We start from the raw sequence: 19,133 nt of genomic DNA on the forward strand, positions 1-19,133 counted from the left end.
GGGTCTGGCTAGCTGATGAGAGCTAAATAGCTTGAAATATATCTATACTAGTCTCCCTTTATTTATTTATCAGCACAAATGCAACACAAATATATATATGCACACATACACACATATATGTGCATACACACAAATACATATATACTTTTGATTAACATTATAATTTAAAACAATAATTGTGGGGCTTTGTGTTAAAAGTATTATTAATCTACTTTCTATCATGGAGTTACAGCTTATCTTGAAACTTTTGTTCTCTATTGTTCCTCAACATACCATTTCAAAAGGAAACACATCATTTTTCCACTTCAATTACAGTAAAAGGTGAAAGATAAAATACAAAGATTCACGAAACTTCAGCTTTGTTAGTTTCATTTCTATCATGTCCAACTAAAGCATCTTTCGATTATCAGATCTCGGTTCTGAGAATAGGTTGCAGCAAACAATGCCACTAGGCTGTTCCTATCTGTCATGGAGATCCAAGTACTGGAGATGGATAATACAGGAACATCATTGGTTTAGTCCTACTTAAGATTTCTCACAAGCCTCAACTTCCCACAGTGAACAATGTAGTGACAGTCCATTTTGGCCTTTGGAATGACTCACCAATACTCTTTTTATAAAGACATTCTATAAAGGAATCAATAATGTTATTTGGACAGAGAATTGTACTTGGAATGTCAATTGTGTGCTGGATCATATTCTCACACACACACACACACAAATACACACACACACACACAAAGCAAGTCAACCAGGACACAAAACTAAATTGGACTGGATTCTTTAACACATTTGGTACAATTATTTCCTTTCTGACTATTAAACAATACAACCTGGCCGCATATTTGGAGAGGCTTTGGAGATCATAATCCAATTATTGAAAGACTAAGATGGTGAAGCCATGAATTATAAAAGAAAAAAAAGAATGAGAAATGGAAAAGGGGGGCCGAGAAAAAACGTTCTAATATTTGGGACTCTTACATTAAAATTTATTCTAAAGATTATGAGTTGATGATTTTAAGCAAAATAATACTTTTTAAAGGTCATTAGGGACAGAGAAAAGGGCCACTTGAACCTATGCATTTATATGTATTCTTAAAGTTGTTTTTGTTTTTTAATTATGTGCTATCAAGTTAGTATAAACTCTTAGGGACTTCACCCATTTTCTCCACATGATTTCATCCCTAATCTGATTCTTTAGATCTTCCACTTCTGTACTCATTGCCACTGTAACTGAGTCCATCCATCTTGCTGCTGGTGGTTGTCCTTTCCTCTTTCCTTACATCTTTCCTAGTATTAGAACCTTTTCCAGAAAGTTTTATTTTAATATCTGTGCACTGCTTGGTATCCTCTAATATTAAAGCAGCGGATTTATTCCAGACACAAATAAACATATCGGAAAAAGCAGCCTGAAACTTCAGTCTGAGTCCTGTGATTTCGTAACCATGCTTATTTATACATAGAGAGAAAAGCAACTTTCATTTAAGGGTTTAATTTTCTTTCTCCAACAGAATGAAAGGATAGCATCAATAGTTAGGTTATGTTCAAGCACATATAACATAAATGTGGTGAGAAATTTTATCACATTTTTCTTAAAAAATTCTCTGATAGATATACACATTAAGCCCTCTTTGTTGAGTTGTTTTCGATTGGAAATTCAAAGTTATTCCAAATACGATTTGCATTACCTGCACAATTAAACAGCAAGAGCTTCATCCTTTTTTATTAGTATCTAGGAAACTGTTTATGAAGAATAGCCCCACTGAGACAGCACCTGACGTCACAATGACACAACGTGCGATCTCGGAGCTCCGATATTGCAGTCGATACTTTTGCTGATGGATGGTCCTTTTGGACCTCAACCATCCCGAAGAGACGGTGACAAGGAAGAGTATGTCTTGCTGATCTCAGGGACATTGCAAAGTCCCTGACTGATCCAAGAGAATCTCTTCTTGCTGGTGATAGAAGCACAGCCAAAAGCTGCTGAAGTTGGGACAGCTACTGAACGGGAGGAAAGCGGAAAGAGAAAGTGTGTCCATCTGGTGAAGAAATCTTATTGTTATAAAAGAGACTGCTCCCAAAAGATTAAAGCTAAATTAAATTTGAAAACAGAAGAAAATAAGTGGCAAAATTAAGCTACATTGGACAGTGTATTATCCTTTTTTAAAAAAAAAATTACTTTTATGGATGGAATTTTTGCAAATATTTTAAAGTGAACGGATTAGTTTTTCTTCTATTACTATTTTTTTTTTACCTATGGATTAAAATCTTTTTCTTTATTTTTATAATACTGGTTTGGATGGGTTTTTTTCCCTTTTTGCTTCACTAAGAATTTTGTTTCTTTTAAGCCTGGAATATAAAGAAGATATACAAGGAATACAAAGAGGGTTGTAATATCAGAGGGAAAGGAAGTAACACTGTCACTTGGAGGCGGGAGGCCTGGAAACATTTCCATTTCTTTTTTCGCTTTGATCATTTTGACTTTGCAGTTCAAGGTACTTCACCTTGTTTATAGAGAGTGATAAGGAATTGGGTGATAAGCATGGGTTGTTTTTACAGGTGCTCTTTGGGAGCTTCATTGTCAGCTGGAGAGAAATGAAAACAAAGCCTTGTTTTGAAGGATTATAAATTAACTTGCGTCAAATCTAATAAAAAAGTTTTTTGAGTGGCAGTGTTTACCAGTTGGAAGAATGGCACATCAAAAAGAAACCTTAACATTGTAAAAGATTATGTTTGAAATTCAAAAAATATTAGAAGTAACAGAGAAAATTGAGAAGAGATTGGAAAACATAGATTATAACAGTAAAATTTGATGGAAAAATTGAAGATGTTCATCCAGTGGAAAAAGTGGAGGTTAGAGTCCCAAAAACTGAAGGGAAAAATGAACAAAGAGACAAGATAATTGTTGATACCAACAGTGAACTGAGTGTGGTTGGAAATGGAAAGAGTGGAATATGGAAAGGGGAGATAGATGGAGGGGAGTTCTACCCCAGATTTCAAGAAATAGAAGAAGAAAAAAGAGAAGAATTGATGGATCCAAGGAGATAAATTTTGTCAGAAGCACTATTGATAACCAAAGATAAGCTGATTAAAGAAACAGATGGAGGGTTTTGAGATTATATAAGATATGCAATAAGCAACAAGCTGAGAAGAGAAATCTTATTAAGGAAACAACCAGAAGACTTATTCCACAAATGGCAAGAGACATAAAACTGCACTGTTACTGGAAAGACACAGGTTGATATATGAAAGCTTATAATAAAAAAATAGTCAAACTTAGTTAAATTTAGAGCATTATGTAAAAAATGAAGTGATAATGGATATAGTTAGATAAATAATTGATAATGTTAACAATGTATTCATATGTATTGGCTTGATGAGGAAATTTGATATAAATTTCAAATGGTACTACAAAAAGAAGTTTAGAAATTCTGTTATGTATGAAAGCTTATAATAAAAAAGTCAAATTTAGTTAAAAATAATGTATGTATGTATGTATGTACTGGTTTTATAAAAGGAAATTGGATATATATTGTAAACAGTGATTAAGAAAGGAGGTCTAGAAACTTTGTTATTAAATATAATCAATTTTTATTTAGAACAATGTTAACATCCGGTAACATTACAAGATGTAATGTTACCGGATGATAATGGAAACAATTAACGGAATGCCATTATGTGTTTTTTAAAAAAAATTTGGAATATTTTATATAAAAGGACGTAAAAACAATTATAGACAAATGAAGGTTGAGGTATGATGATAGTAATATATATAAATATATTTGAATTAAAATATATAACTCGATATGAATTGTAGGTGATGACTGTGGAAGGGATGCACAACGTTTGACACACTTTCTACGATTTATAATGGAAGATGGTTTTGTGGTTTTTTGTGTTTTGTTCATATGTGTTTATTCAAAAATAAAAAATTATTTTAAAAAAAGAATTGTAGTTTACTTAGACTTAGACAAAAGATAATGGCTTTCATCACAAAAGCAGCAATATACTTCCCTGAAGTGTTGTTTAATGTTTGTGCCTTTTGCATTTTGATTGTTTTTGTTAAGTTTATAAAATAAGCTTTAATCACTCTAAACTCTAAAGTGACAGTCTTATAAATATAATACATTTCCATTCCATCTAGCTTCTCCTCTTTTTCTTCTTCATGCATATGATATGATATGCATATGAAAGGTTCTATTAAACATAGACAGAAGAGCAATAGCAGGTAACCAGGAATATCAGAAACCACAATAGATACATTTTTTTTAGGAATCCTTGATATATAATATATTTTGGTTTCTGAGAAATACTGGTAAATATCTCTAGAGGATCTAACAAACTTACTTGAGATATACTATATGTATGTAGAGATATTTATCAGAATTTTATAGAAACCAAGAGTCATAAGTGTCTGAAAGTAACTATTTCTCAGAGTTTCTAACGTAAAACCTGTTCAGTTCAATGTAACATACAGTTACAAAATGAAGTACAAAAACATCTATTGTTTTTATAAAATCTGCTTGCAAAAGAAAATGAATTATTAAACTTAATATGCTAATTATTAGATCATGTTTATTGTAAATGAAAATTCAACCACATTTATTTTCTATTCTTTCTGTTCACTCAAAATATGTATTTAGAAGTGACAGATCTAACTATGCATTCAAAAATAAGGATAGAAGTACAGTCTTTTCTTATTTTATTTAATAGAAGCATATGTCAAAATATAAAACATGCTATACTTAAAATGACAAAGACATTTTTCTGAAGGGAAAATATTTGAGCAGTGAATATGTTCTAGAGAACTTTTGTAACTCTTTAATCTCTTGGGCCAGTTTAAATGTTTTCATGCTATTATCTCTTTCATGGGAATGGTAGGAAATAGAAGTAATATAAATAAGATTGTGACTGAAACTTTTAAAGCTTGTGATACATTTTCTTTAATTCACTTTTGTTGAAAATTCCTGGCAGCCAGTCAGTGCAATTTAGTCTTGCTGTACTTACTACTACTCTTAATACATGATTGAGAACCAGGTTATTTGGTTTTTGAAAACGTGTTTTGTACTTCAGATTGCCAACGTCCAATTTTAGTAAATGGGAAAAAATTCCGCAGATGTCTGAGTTCAAGGGGAAAGCAGTTAAAATTCACCCTCTTAAATTTTTGCTTTTAAAAAGAGACATATATTGTTTTTATTCTGAAGCTTGAAAAGGTGGCTGTCAGGCCTGCAGCAGTTCCTTTAAGAATCTTTGGCCTGCCACACTCTCTCTTCTAGCTTCATCTTTTGTATGCCTTTCCATTAAGGGGGGGAATAGCAAGGGGGGGAATGTGTTGTTTTCAAAACAAAAAATTCCTTTCTAGAAGCTCAAGGTTATTCTTTGTCTCCGCACCTCGACACCTGACCGGAAGCAGCTGGGTGGAGATGTCACCGTGGAAGAAGAAGATTGGGCCATGTGATGGATTTATGGATGTGGGGACAAGAACATGAATTTTCAACTGGGTGGGAATCCTAGGTAACTTCCAGAATTGGGATTCCAAGATATACCAAGATGTCTGATTTATTAAATTGCAACTTTAGGGATCGTTTTGCCTTCGACTCTGATTTAATTCTGCATGATACTTGGAACGCTGACAGTGGCATTTAATGACTATTTCGTAATCCTCTCCTGCATCACTGTTGCTCTTATTTTGAACTAAACATTTTGCTTCCTCCTATAAAAAATTGGTAAATTCACAGACGTCAGCATTTGGATGATTTGTTCAAACAACAAAAAGGTTCTCTTACTGCCGCATAATTATCTACAGTATGCTGCAGGATTTTCATTTATACATAATCCTGGACTTACGACCACAATTAGGGCCAGAACCTCCATTGCTAAGTGATGTGATTGTTAAGTGAATCACCACATGGCTGCACCCAATTTTAAGATTTGTTTTTGCCATGGTTGTTAAGCATATCTCTGCAATCAATATGTGACTCATGTGACCGTTAAGTGAATCCACCTTCACCAATTGACTTGGCTTACAGAAAGTTATCTAACAAGTTCTCAAATCGTAATCACATAACCACCATAAACACATAAAACTTGCTAAGCACCCAAATCAAATTGCAATCAAATGACTTCCTGGGACAGTGTAATGAAAATGTAAAGATTAACCACTTTTTTCAGTGCTATAACAACGTTGACCGATTGCTAAATGAGCGATCATAAGTTCAGGACTATCTGTACCGAAGCCATGCCTCATCTTATTTTCAACTCTCAGAGTTAGTTGATTTGTATATTGCATTGTGAGGCAATAGATTGCATTCAAAAGATTATGTTAATTATATTAAAGTTTATTTCAAACACATCAACTTTCAAATGATAACAGAAGATCATATTTTGTATAGTGACTTAAGAAACTTGACAGTAAGATTCTTTCCCCATTCTAAATCAAAGACCAAAACCATCCCAGCATCCCACAAAGATGAACTAAAGGCAAACTCTCAGAATTGCCGGGGTGGAGGACGGGCAATCTGAATGCAGCCAGGGTCTGCTATAATATTATAAAGAAAAATGAGAGAGAATCAAGAGAGACTTAGAATAGAAACGTTGTTAAAGGTTGAGCTCAGTCATGTGTCTGCTGCAGTTGAATAAACTATATTGTACTAGGTTAAACTATTACGCTGTCAGTTATCAGATTCCGAACAGTTTTATCTCTTCAGCACAAGCTTACTAAGTCTTTAGAAATCAACTCCTCAAATATCATCTTCTGTTTGACTTCCCTGGAGACTCTAGTGATGAACCTGAGACTCTGTCATGCAAACAGACTGCAGTCCATTCTGGGAATTGAAAGGCTATGGAATTTTCACTCTACCAAGAGTAAATATATAGCAAGCCTAGCCTTATTTTTATTATTTTGGGGTTTTTTTAATACTAAGACTGATATGTAACAGTATGTGGGATGACCTTGGGATACAGGGAAGAGATGCTGCCTAGGAAATAACCATTTAAGTATGTAGGAAAGGAAAAACCAGACAGGAAACAGATCAGATTTATTGCAAGACTGAAATTTCAAAGCAATTACCATGAACTCCTGGTGACTAACATCGTAAGAATTTGAACACAGAACCACATAATTTATAAAAACACAATAGAATCAGATCAGAGGTGGGTTCCTACCAGTTCGCACCTATTCGGTAGAACCGGTTCGTCAAATTTACCGAACCGGTTAGAAGAGGTTCCACCAGTGGAGCCGGAAAGCAGGCCACACCTACAGAAGAGGTTCCAAAATTTTTTGAAACCCACCACTGGCAAGGATCTTGTAACTTGACAGCTTTAAGACTTGCATGCTTCAATGCCAGAGTTTCTGAATAGCTACTGGGACCGACCTAAGTACTAATTCATAATTTCATATCCGGTCACATGGGAGGCAAGCCACTCCCATCTGGTCACATGGGTGGCAAGCCACTCCCACAAAGGAGGCCACACCCACAGAGTAGGTTCCAACAATTTTTGAAACCCACCACTGAATCAGATGATTGTTTATCTGGTGCAATAAAAAACAGGAAGTGCTTATTAAAACTTCCTGGAAAAGCTCTGTTTTCGCCAGTTTCCATAGTGTCAATCTAGCATCAAGGAGACTACTTTCTAAAATATAGCTCTTCCCCAAATGGATGCTTTTGGTCTTCAGCCCATCTGACCTGAGAACACTGGAGAACTAGGAAAAGCTTTTTCTAGAACAGGGGTGATAAACTGGTGGCCCATAGGCCAGATGTGTGACAGCCATGTCATGCCCACCCTGGCTCTGCAAAGGCAAAAAAAAAATCACAATACATCATCTAATGCAATAGAGTTTGACACCCATGTTCTGGAAGGTATTTATCACAAAGAAGAAAAGGAAAACCAAGAGCCAGGAGCATATATAGTTCCAGCAACTTCAACTGTTACTTTTTTTTTAATCCCATTCTGCTTGTAAAAATCTATATCAGGATTGCCAAACTCCCGGCCCATGGGATGAGTTCTGTACTGGCCATACCCATGCCAAGTTTAGCGAAGGGAAGAAAACTCCCAATGCATCACATGATGCCACTGTGACAAAGCGAGTTTGACACCTTTGATCTATGTGGTTTGCCTTCTCCAATTCATTTTATGTACAGTGCTCCAAGTGAGTTACAGGTGGTTAAAACAATTGTCAAAAAATAAAAAAAAGTTACATTATTATGGTTTAACGGGAGGTACAAAACCAGTTAAAGTGAGCCACTAAACTAGTTTTTAAAATGTGGTTTATGATAATATAATAGTTAGTAGGGAAATAACTGCTTTAAAATTATGCAGGCTTCAGTCTCAGATCCATTGACCTGAAGTAATTCCTTGGATTTAGATATACTATATAATACTATGCATGTTCTGGTAGACATGTATAGTATTGTTTTGTCAGTATGTTTTGTGAGCAAATGAGAAATTGGACCCTAAATTCTAATTTAGATCTCTAACCTTAGTCCAGTGTTGTGGTTCAATTTATGTTTAACAAGAGTCTTCATATCATAGCACCCACATTAAAGCTTCTGTATGCTGTTCCAATACATATATTATGCTTTTCCTTAAAATGCATACTAATTTGCCCAGGGTAATTTGAATAGCTTAATGTACAATTATTTCTGCATTTACATTTTGCTCTTTCAAAGCCATACTCCATAAAACAGAGTGTGTCATCTTTAAAAGCTATGAAACAGGATTTCTCTCAATTGGTATCTTCATTCCCTTAATTGAACTATTTAACATTCATTCATAGAAGTAACTCATTTGAATAACTGATTTAGTTTAGATTTAATATTCAGCTTTTCTAATATCAAATATATCGTCTTGTTTGAAGACCCAATTTCAATGGCTGCTGGTTCTCCACTGTCACTTGCCCTAGAACTTTTAAATAACATATTATTTTAGAAGGTACAGTACTTTAAGATACAAAATCCAAAATACAGAGTTGTGTAATATTAGAGCCAAATCAAAATGATACAAAAGAGGGAGTAAATGTTTAAAGTTAATTCAAGATATTAAAAAAATGCAAGATCTTTTTAGTTTGTTCTCTACTGCCTGCTTTCGTAACATCTTTCTGATGAAAAGTTCAGGAGGATTCGAAAGCTGCTACTGCCCTTTGTAATATCTTGATTGTTTCTACATAATGACTCTTGACAATTTGAAAATTGATCTAAATCTTTTCAATCCTATGATAACATCTCTTCTCAAGAGGCTAGATTTGTTTCTAGTTTGGCTGCTATATGTTTAACAGTAGAGTAACACTAGTTTTCTCTTTGTAAACATATGGCTGTATGAAATTTTTGAGTAGTCAATGGTATAACAGTTATTTTTATCTCATCAACCTAACAAGATCTGAGTTTCAGCAGTACTTTTTCTGGATTACTAGTGGCTTTCCTAAAAATCCAAGATTGCTCAAATAAACTCAGATTCTTCACAAAAAAACTCTACATTATAACACACATTAAATCAGTCTCAAACGAAATTATTTTTTTAACCTATTTAATATGTACAATACAATGCAATGAATAGAAATATCTAGATTTCATTAAATTTTAAAATAAAAACACCTAGAAACTCAACCACATAATTAAAAACCTTAGAACCCAAAACTTATTACAGAAAACCATCCATTCTCTCAAACATACAAAATGATCTACCAATAGAGATAATTTTATGTAATTTATTTCCCTTTTAGGTGGAAAGAGAGTATAGATAAGATATTTGTCAGTAGATAGTATGGCACTTGAGGTGGAACAGTGATCAAATGGGTTTTGCCCTTATTTTCAGCATACTAAACAAAAACAGAAAAGAATACCAGAAGACTACTGTATATTATGTTCAAAGTGTTCCTGAGATTGGTGAATGCATAGGATAGATCCTTAAAAGTCAAGTATTAGTCAAATATTGTTTGAGTGCATATTACTTTGAGGCAGCATATGGTACGACACAAACAAGCAGTTTCTAAGTTTTCAAATTTGGGAAAGGTTAAAGTTATTCAAGAAATTAACGTACAAACAAGGTGGTTTTAGTTAAAAAGAATAAAACCTACTTCTTTTGGATCCTGCTTTAAAACCCATTTTACAGAGGTAAAATGCTGAGATCCAGACAAATCCCTTGATCAAGAGTCACACAATCATGCTTATATATTATTCTATATATAAAGTAAAATCTATTATTCATATGCTAGAAAAAAGCATAATATTGCTTCTGTATTTATTTTGGCATTGGGAAACCCCTGTTTCAAATCTTTGCTTGGTCATTAAATTCACCAATCTTTATAAAATCCCTAATCTGTAACAAATATACACAAGGTAGTGGAATAAAAATTGTATCTTATATTTTGTAGAAGGATATTTATAGAATATAGCTAGGATTGGCTGCTTTATATGTATAAACCTACACCACTGAGTATTTCTGCCCTATCTCACATTGTATTAGCATTTCAAAGGATTGTACAATTCAGTTTAGATTGCTTTAGGAAAGCTGTTCGTTTCTGCATTCAAATCCATGCAGGTATTGTTATCCAACTGGTATAGTTAATATAGCTGTATGTATATAATTCCAGAACAGGATCCTAAACACAGACTAGAAGTCATGTTTCTCTGAACCAGGATAAGGCTACGTAGCCCTTAGGGCTGGGTCTGACCCTGAGATTCTCTTTATATAACCAGCAGACCTTAACCATTAAAATTAAGTAAATTTCTCATGCTGAGGCTTTTAAGTTAAAGAAAAATCTGCTGGTTAAAATATGTACATCTTAGTTTAAAACAAAGTAAATTCTCTAATGTTCCCCAACCCAGTGCCTTACCATCATTGTGTAGTCTGTTCTCCCACCCATTCTATCATTCTTAATTTCTATAATATTAAGAGATTCCCCCTCCCAAGTTTGCCAGGGCTCCTCCAATTCAAGGAGACAGGGAGGGTGAAAATCATGTTCACACAGCCTGCTAATCTAGGCTAACCTGAGTAGCTTGTAGTTCAGCAAGTTTTCATATCCCACCCACTACCTTATGTGGTGTGAATGTTGCTTGAATAAGGCAATCACATCCTTCATTTCTTTGGCATAATCAGTCCTATAATACAACAATTTTGCTTCGTTAATCCAGGTTTAGAATGTGATATAAACCCCTAAGCATTACAAGGTAGTCCAGACAAGAAACATGACCAGATGAGCTAATTATACTTTATTGTATATGTTATGTTAATAGAATCTTGCAAGTCTGAAAGTACAATTCTGCCATCTTTTTATAGCTGTAGGGGAGTCTCCTCTGTCCCATTCCTGCCGCGGACTAAGATGCTTTTTATTCTTACTATTGTTATGCCGCTTTGCCCTGTATCCCAAGGTCATTCCACCATACCTTCACAGAACCCAATGGTGGATTTGAAGGCCACCCCTCAGTACGGAGATGATAACCCCAAAATTAAGAAAAGACAGATCCGGCTGATACTTGAATAGGAGACACCAAGAAATTTGGAGTTTGGGATTAGTCTGAAGAGTCAAAAGCAGTCAGGGAAAAAACAACAACACATCAAAGATGTAATTGTTGTTGAGTCAAGGTGGACTTCAAGGAATCATTGTCGCGGGTAGGAACACCTAGAACTTCCAGACTCTTGTTTTATCGCCACTTTTGCAATAAAGCAAATGCAAATCATTTCGCAACAAAAAGCACGGTCGTCTTTTGATCACATCCTTCCTTCAAGCAATGCGGACCACCTTACCGAGCGCATTAAAAAAATGATTCTTACTCACGGCTCTCAGGAATGAGAGTCGGTGAACTCCCGGGGAGTGCGCTCGAGCAACACTGAGAGGGGAGAAAAAAACCCTGCCACGCCGCCACCTCCGTTCGCCGCTTTTTTCCCAACCAGCACCAAAGACCACCCCAACCAACCTTCGCTTCTTCTCTCCAAAGAGGCGCATTTTAAAGTTTAGGGTAGCGGCCTTCCCCGCCTCCTCTGGCCACCTATTGGCCGAGGTTTGCTCATCATTTCCCCGCCAGGGAAAGGGCGGGGCGACGTGACGCCCCGGAGACTGGCGGCTACCGCCTCTGCTGTTACCTAAACGAGAAGGCAGCGTGAGAGAAGCTTGGAGAGGAGCAATTGCTGGGAGAGCTCGGAAAGCGCGTGGACTTCGGGCAGGACTTCGCCCGCGGGGGAGGAGGGAAGGAGGGAGGGAGGGAAAGCAGCGGCAGCCTCGCCTCCCACAACATCAAGCCGCCTTTTCTTTTCTTTTTTCCCCTTTGGGTTTTTTTTTTTTTTTCAAAAAAAGGGGGAAAAAACCCTTTGGCTGAACGCGGCTTTGTTTTATTCTCCTTTGCTCCCCTTTTCTCTCGCATCCTGCCAAACAAAGGAAAGAGAAGGAATTTCGATTTGCGGGAGACATGCGTTCCATCAGGAAGAGGTGGACTATCTGCACGATAAGTATCCTCCTGATCTTTTACAAGACAAAGGAGATTGCAAGGACCGAGGGGCACTCGGAGGCGCAACCCAGCGGGTAAATGCAAAGCGTTTGCTTTCATACGTACTTGACAAAAGGGAGGAAGGAGGAGGAGGTGGAGAGCCGGGATGCGCTTTAAGGTGCAAGGGCCCGGTGGCGTTCGCTCTCTTCAGCCCCCTCCCCCTCGCCAACTTGTATTGAGTAGGTGTGTATCTTTTTGGGGATGTTGTGAAGACCTCCACACACACACACACCACCGCCCACTTCCTTTTGATCTGCAGCCTGCGATTTCGCCCCCGTGTAATAACGACTCCCCCCTCCTCCCAAGGCGAAAATGACAGCGGGGTTTTGGAAAGAAGTTGAAAGGAAAGAATGGGTCGCCCGAATGAGTTGTTCGACAGCTGGCTGTTTCTAAAAGGAAATAAAGCAAAGGGCGCGTTAGAGATTTGGAAGCGTCGGCAGGTTCCGAAGTAGCGGGAGTAGCTTTGAGGATGCGGAGAGCGGCTCTTTTCTGTTATAGTGCTGGTTTGGGGGGAGTGGCACTCCTTCCTCCCTTCCAGAAGTTCACCTGTGTTTTATCGAGAAGGGTTACGGATTCGAAGGTCCTAGACGGGAATTTAGTAGGAATTAAAGCCAAGTTAGTGCTCATATATGATGACTATTCCAAACCCCGATGTCCCTTTCCTTTCCGCTTCTACTGGGTTACACCCCATCTTTGGATCATTTAAATATGATTAGCGCCGAAGCAAGTCCGATTGCGCTCAAGGTTGACTCAGCCTTCCATCCTTCCAAAGTGGGTAAAATGAGGAGCCCGATTGTTTGGGGCAACAGGCTTACTCTACAAACTGCTTAGAGGAGGCTGTAAAAGCACCAAGAAGCGGTAGTAGTCTTATTGCTATTGCTAAACTGCTTAGTCTCACGCGATCTCCCGTAGGCTTAAGTTTTCTAGGAGTGTTAGGGACGCGGGTCGTCCTTTTTTAGAGGGGCGCGTCCTCCTATTTCTTTCTTGGTTGCTCCTTCATGGCAACAAAGCCTGCCGCTGCTATTTTTCGTTTGAGACGATGGCAATTAAATGATTCATATTGCCACGCGTTTTGACTGCGTTGACACTTTACAAGCAACAAAACTTTAGCCCTTCTAGTGCGACGAAGCTGTGCCGAGACTGCAGTTCACAGCGCACACTTAAAGGGGGGAAGGGAACCTCTCCCAATTTTACGGTGCAGGGTTGCATTTAATCCTGATGAGTTTCTCGACGGGAAAAAGCGGGCGGGATCAGCCGCGTCGAGTTATGTTTTGGAGAATCCGAGGAGGATGCTGGTTCCTCTTGCTGCATTATTATTTTTTACGCTGCCATTGGCGGGCATAGCACTAACTTAATCCTGAACCCGGTTTATTTGGTGTAGGCAGGTCTGTTGGCGGGTGGGAAGGCGTGCCTGAGGGGGTGGGGAGCCGGCAGTGCCTGGGAAATCCAATTGCGTACAGTACAGCAGCAGAACGGCGGTGCCGTTTAGGTAGGGTAACTAGTCTTGCTGCCCCCCTCCTTTTCGCCCAGCAAAGGGATGAGATGCTGCCGGCACTGGAGGGGGTGTGGGTGTGTGCGTGTGTTGTCTTCCCTGGTCTGCCTCAGCACCAATTCCTGCTCCCTCCACCGGCATCTACACCTTCCATGCGTGCCCTCCTGCCTAGCCTCCCAAGAAACCCGTGGGTGTCAGCCGAGGCTGCAGCGTTTCGAATAGAAAGGCGGGAGACTTGAGGATGCGTGGCAGCCAGAACTGCTCGTCTCCTTGTCACCCCTTATAGTCCCGTTCCCAGGTCGCCTTTTCTTTGCAAACGGCCTCCTTTCCCGGCGAAGCTGCAGATCTCAACCCTTTTCGCAAAATTTTCCAGCTGCAGGAAAAGAGCATGGCGAGAAGGGAGGGAGGGAGCCTCTTAAGCCTGGCGATGACCCTTGTTTCTGCTTCGGTTTTCTCGCCTCGCGGGCTACGGTCGCCACGATGCCTCCCAACCCGAGAGAGGGGAAGCTTGGCAACATAAATCTGATCGGTTGTTTTGTGCTTTTCTACCGAGCAAATGAAATAGAAGGAGGCGCTGCGCTCGCGTTTCCTTTTTAGTGAGCGTGGTCTGCGAACCATTGCCGACTGTTGCGAGGTTTGCACAAACAAGAAAAGTGCTGCACCAGTGGTTGGGTTTCGGTGGTTAGATTTCTAAGGTGCCAACCGAGACAAAAGATTAGCTTCTTTGTTAGCCGTCAGCCACGATTCTTGGATTTCTCTCTTCTGCCAAACAGTGGCTGCAGCTCCTACAGCTACCTTCTTAAAGTGTTGGGATAACCCTCTGGAAAAAGAAATGCAATACATCTATTCCTGTTAAAGCACCTGCACCGACCCTTATGCTTCTTACAAATAGGCCGGCATTTATTGTGCTGCTCTCATTGCTAATATAGTTTCCTGCTTGCAGGAAAGAGCCCCCAAACTGTGTTTTCTTTATTTATGGATCCAACTTAGGAAAAAGCGTTGCTAGATCCCCCTAGATTCCTTTCTTCTCCCCCTAAGCATTCCTTGCCTGAGCTTAAAAGCAACCACAAATTGTCCAGAAGTCTAGAGTTTAGACACATCCTTAAGGCGCTAGTTTATTCACATGCTTAGAATGACATGCTTAGTTATCAAGTGTGCTGACAGGTGGCATATCTTGTGGTTGCATGCAGAGTGAAGAAGTGGGGAGGAAATACTTGATAATGAACATGCTCTGCTTGCAAAGAAGTAGTAGTGCAAATCATGAGTGGCCAAGGAGTCTAATTCTGACCTGGTTAGCAGCATCTGAGTAGACCGTGGATGTAATTGATAGAAGTCAGAATGGAGTTTGCAAAGTGTGGTCGTCCACCACCACCCCCTGCACCCCCATTGGACAGACTCCGGAAATGCAACTGCATGATACTCATCCTGGCAGTTTCAGTGCTTTTCAGTGAGTCCTCAGAAATTGCATATGTGGGGGTTAGCAGAAATAGCCCACATCTGGCAGATCTCCTCTGTCTTTTTGCTTTAAGTCAATCTCCAGTCATTGCGATTCTAGCACTGTTTTAAAAGGGATTCCCTAAGGGTCTATGGGACTATCTGTTATTGTTATTGTCATTTATAGTATTATTACATTACTGTTATTTGTTAATAAATCATCTATGGTATGAATAAGCCATCTAAAACTTCATGAAAGGGTTGATGAACTGAAGAAGGGGATACCTGATTTAGAAGAACCTTAATTAAAACTGACAAGTGCTCTGAAAAGCTCTTGTTGGGGATTAATATGTTTCTTTCTATAATACTTTCCAGGTATTCAGGCTCCCTTGAAGTTTAAGCTAAAAGGTCAAGAAGGCAGTGACTAGAGGAAAGGAGGTGCGGGATTGAAATAAGTCATGGCTAACTTGCCTCTTGATTTCAGTACTGTAATTTATTTCTAAAATTTTCTGTATGTATTTATCTATTCTGCCTCTCCCGCCCAATATTAAAAAATCACTCATTGAAATAGTTCTGTAGGCTGTTCACTTTTTTCCAGAATAAGTTGTGAAACCATTGTTTTCCGGGGCAGGTCTTATCTATAAAAACCAACTTTAGAACATGTTGTTGAAATCTGTTTTTAATTGCTCCCCAGAATTATACAGTATATTCATGGGTTCTTTAATGCTTTCTTACCAGCAGAAAGATGAGGGAAAGACAGCTTTGCATTACCTTTGAATATGTGCTTGTGGAGAAGGTTTAATAAGTCACCTACTTTCACAGGTAGCTACATGTAGAATTGATATTCTATTACTTTCTGAGTGAGTTGGTTAATCTGTTGTAGCACAAAGTGGTCTAAAGCATTATTGAAACATCCAATGGATTTACTGCCAATGTTGGTCTGCTTTTATTGATATACATATGCTTTCAGTGCAGTTCACTTATTTTATATTTCACTTATTTTATATTTTATTTATTTGGAAACATCTTTGCTGACTGCTGACAAATTAATGATCTACTGCAATGACTTAGATCTTCCAGTGTTCTGCAAAATAACTTCGATTACCACTGGCCATTAACATATTGGCTGGAGATGATAGCATAGAAATTTTACTTAAAGATATTTTAGACTTGGGCAGAGCTAAAGAAAAAAGGTAATGAACCATCTGATTGGCCTTGTTATGCTAAATTCCAGCAATAGCTATTAAAGTTTAAAGCAAAGTATAAATATCTGAATAGTAGTGGCTAAGGAAAAATGAAAAAAAGAGTGAAGTACTGAATACTTCATTTTACATTTTCATTTTAAATGTTTTGATTATATTTAATTTTACTTATATATTACTTGAATGTTCCATGATTTTAGCATTTTTTTTAAAAAAGATTGGCATTTGGAAAGCTACAGCAATAGCTACAGCTAAAGTTTAATATGCTTTATTATAATGTGTATACCTAAATCTATAGTTGTATATTTTTCTCCTCTTGTATATCCGTTAACTCTGTAATTTTCTATTTAATAACTGTTTGAAAGATTTTAAGTTGGATTTTTAATATCTATAAAAAAACAAAAAAACAAAATCAAAATAAAGTAAATGTATCCCAACTCTAGCATCTCTCTAGCCATCACTGATGTCAGATCTTGTAGGCTTCTAAAATGGCCCAATTGCTTGTTTTGAGCTTTTCTTAGTTTTGAGCTTTTCTCAGTAATATTTGAAATTAACACTTTGTGTTCAGTAATGCAAACATTGCTTATATACAAACAGACTTAGTTTGTAGTGAGGTGCAAAAGATTTTAAAAATATTGCTTGCTTTACAAGAAAAAAATATATCATTTTATTGTATTGGTTGAGATGGAGGCAGAAATGTTCCACTTGATTTTTCCAAGAATTAAAAAAGTGAAAACAAATATTTCTTCAAATCAGCTTAAGCAAGCCAATAACAAAATTGCATAATGATACGCTCTGAATTGTGCAAATTAAAAGTTTATACCATTGATATAATTTTTTAAAATAAAAGGATTTGTGGGAAGATGGGGGAGTCAAAATAGCATTTGTCAGATCATTGGCCAAATTATGGCAGTAGTACCTTTTCCAAACAAAACTCTATATAGCATAACAAAAATGACTTTTCTGTCAAAGAATGATCTTTTGACCATAAATCAAAACATTCAACTGTTTCTTGCTTCTCCTAGACACCCTTTCTCTGTCCAGGCACCTCCAATTATTAAGGCTATAATACACAGCATGAGATACAAATCAAGAATGTCATTTTTTTTATTGAATCAAGTTTAGAGCAAAGAGAGGCTAGCTATGGTGAATTCAGTGGAAATATGACACACTGACATTTATATTTGAATAAACTTTACAGAATTGAACTATAAAAATGGAAGATTTGAAGCTATCTGGAAATGTGTTCTCATCTGGTATGAGTTGTACTTAATGCCTCAAGAAATAATGTTTTGCTAGTTTGCGGTAAGAGTTTGTATGAAAACTCTTGATTAGAAGCATGATACTTTTCAGATGATTTTGGGGTTTTTTTTGCTAAATTTGTTTATAAGTTACCTTTTATAATAGATTGAATCATAGTTTCAATAGAAAAAAATGTGGCCCTTTTAAAGTAAGAATTTGGTGAAAGAAGTAAGAAAAAATATAAACAGAAGGAAAAGCAACATAGATTCAGCATAGAAACATAAAAAAACATTTAATTAAGGACCAGTGGCAAAATCAAGTTCAAATTAAGTATTCTCATTTATTTTTCAAGATTTAAAAACTGCTTATCCTAATGAGAATATGACACAGATTTTTCAAACAGACTTTGAAAACTGAGTAGGCCTAAAAAAACATTAGTTGATGAGATATAGAATTCTGAGGTACACAATACCATCTTAACTCTCACATCCTTCATTGCGCACGGCTTTGTGACTTAACCTTGCCCAAACCTCAAGCAGCTGCCAAAATGACTGATTTTGATAACATGATTAGCTACAAAACCTAGCCAATAAGTTACACATGAGAAATAGAAAAATATTGGTACATGCTATTTACTGACAGTATGTAAAAAAGGATAATTTCCTTAAAAATTGTTATAAAAGAATAAGAAGGAATACTAAAAAAATGATAACTGAGGATAAAAATAAACCAGAAGAGATGTCCAACAGACCAAGAACATTAGCTTGAAGTTAGAAATGCCATGAAGCAGAAACAAGTAGATTACCTAAACAACTTTTAAATAGACTGTGTTATGTATTGTTATCATTATTATTTTTATTAATTTTAGGTTTTCAATACATTTTGACTGCTAAGGTCTGTTATGATCACTAAATGAATTAGTAATCAAAGTTATAACAGCACTGAAAAAGTTATTTACAATTGTTCCTCACACTTATGACCATTGTAGCATATCTCATTCACATGATCAAAATTCGGATGCTCGACAACCAACTTGTATTTTCGATGTTTGCAGTGTGCCAGGAACGTGTGATTGCTATTTGCAATCTTCCAGCTGGCTTCCAATAAGCATAGTCAATAGAAGAAGATGGGTTTGCTCAATAACCATATGATTCACTTAACAATTGAAATGATTTGTTTAACCATGGCAAAAAAAAAAGGTTGCAAAATTGAGTGAAGCTCACTTAACAATCTTCTTCCTTACCAATGAAAATTTGGGTTCCAGTTGTCTTGTAAGTCAATGAT

The 19,133-nt window shown here is 37.1% G+C and overlaps 1 protein-coding gene across 1 annotated transcript in view; it reads left to right on the plus strand.

Moving 5' to 3' along the window:
• Positions 1-12,107: 12,107 nt before the first annotated feature.
• The window catches only part of ST8SIA4 (ST8 alpha-N-acetyl-neuraminide alpha-2,8-sialyltransferase 4), a 76,960-nt gene continuing 69,934 nt past the window's right edge, over positions 12,108-19,133 (plus strand). The window contains exon 1 of the mRNA XM_032212609.1: positions 12,108-12,514. Coding sequence (XP_032068500.1) covers positions 12,402-12,514 — 113 coding nt within the window. The 5' untranslated portion in view covers positions 12,108-12,401. The remainder of the gene's footprint in view (positions 12,515-19,133) is intronic.

The sequence above is a fragment of the Thamnophis elegans genome, chromosome 3, assembly GCF_009769535.1.
Source record: "Thamnophis elegans isolate rThaEle1 chromosome 3, rThaEle1.pri, whole genome shotgun sequence".
In the NCBI taxonomy this organism is placed as follows: domain Eukaryota; kingdom Metazoa; phylum Chordata; class Lepidosauria; order Squamata; family Colubridae; genus Thamnophis; species Thamnophis elegans.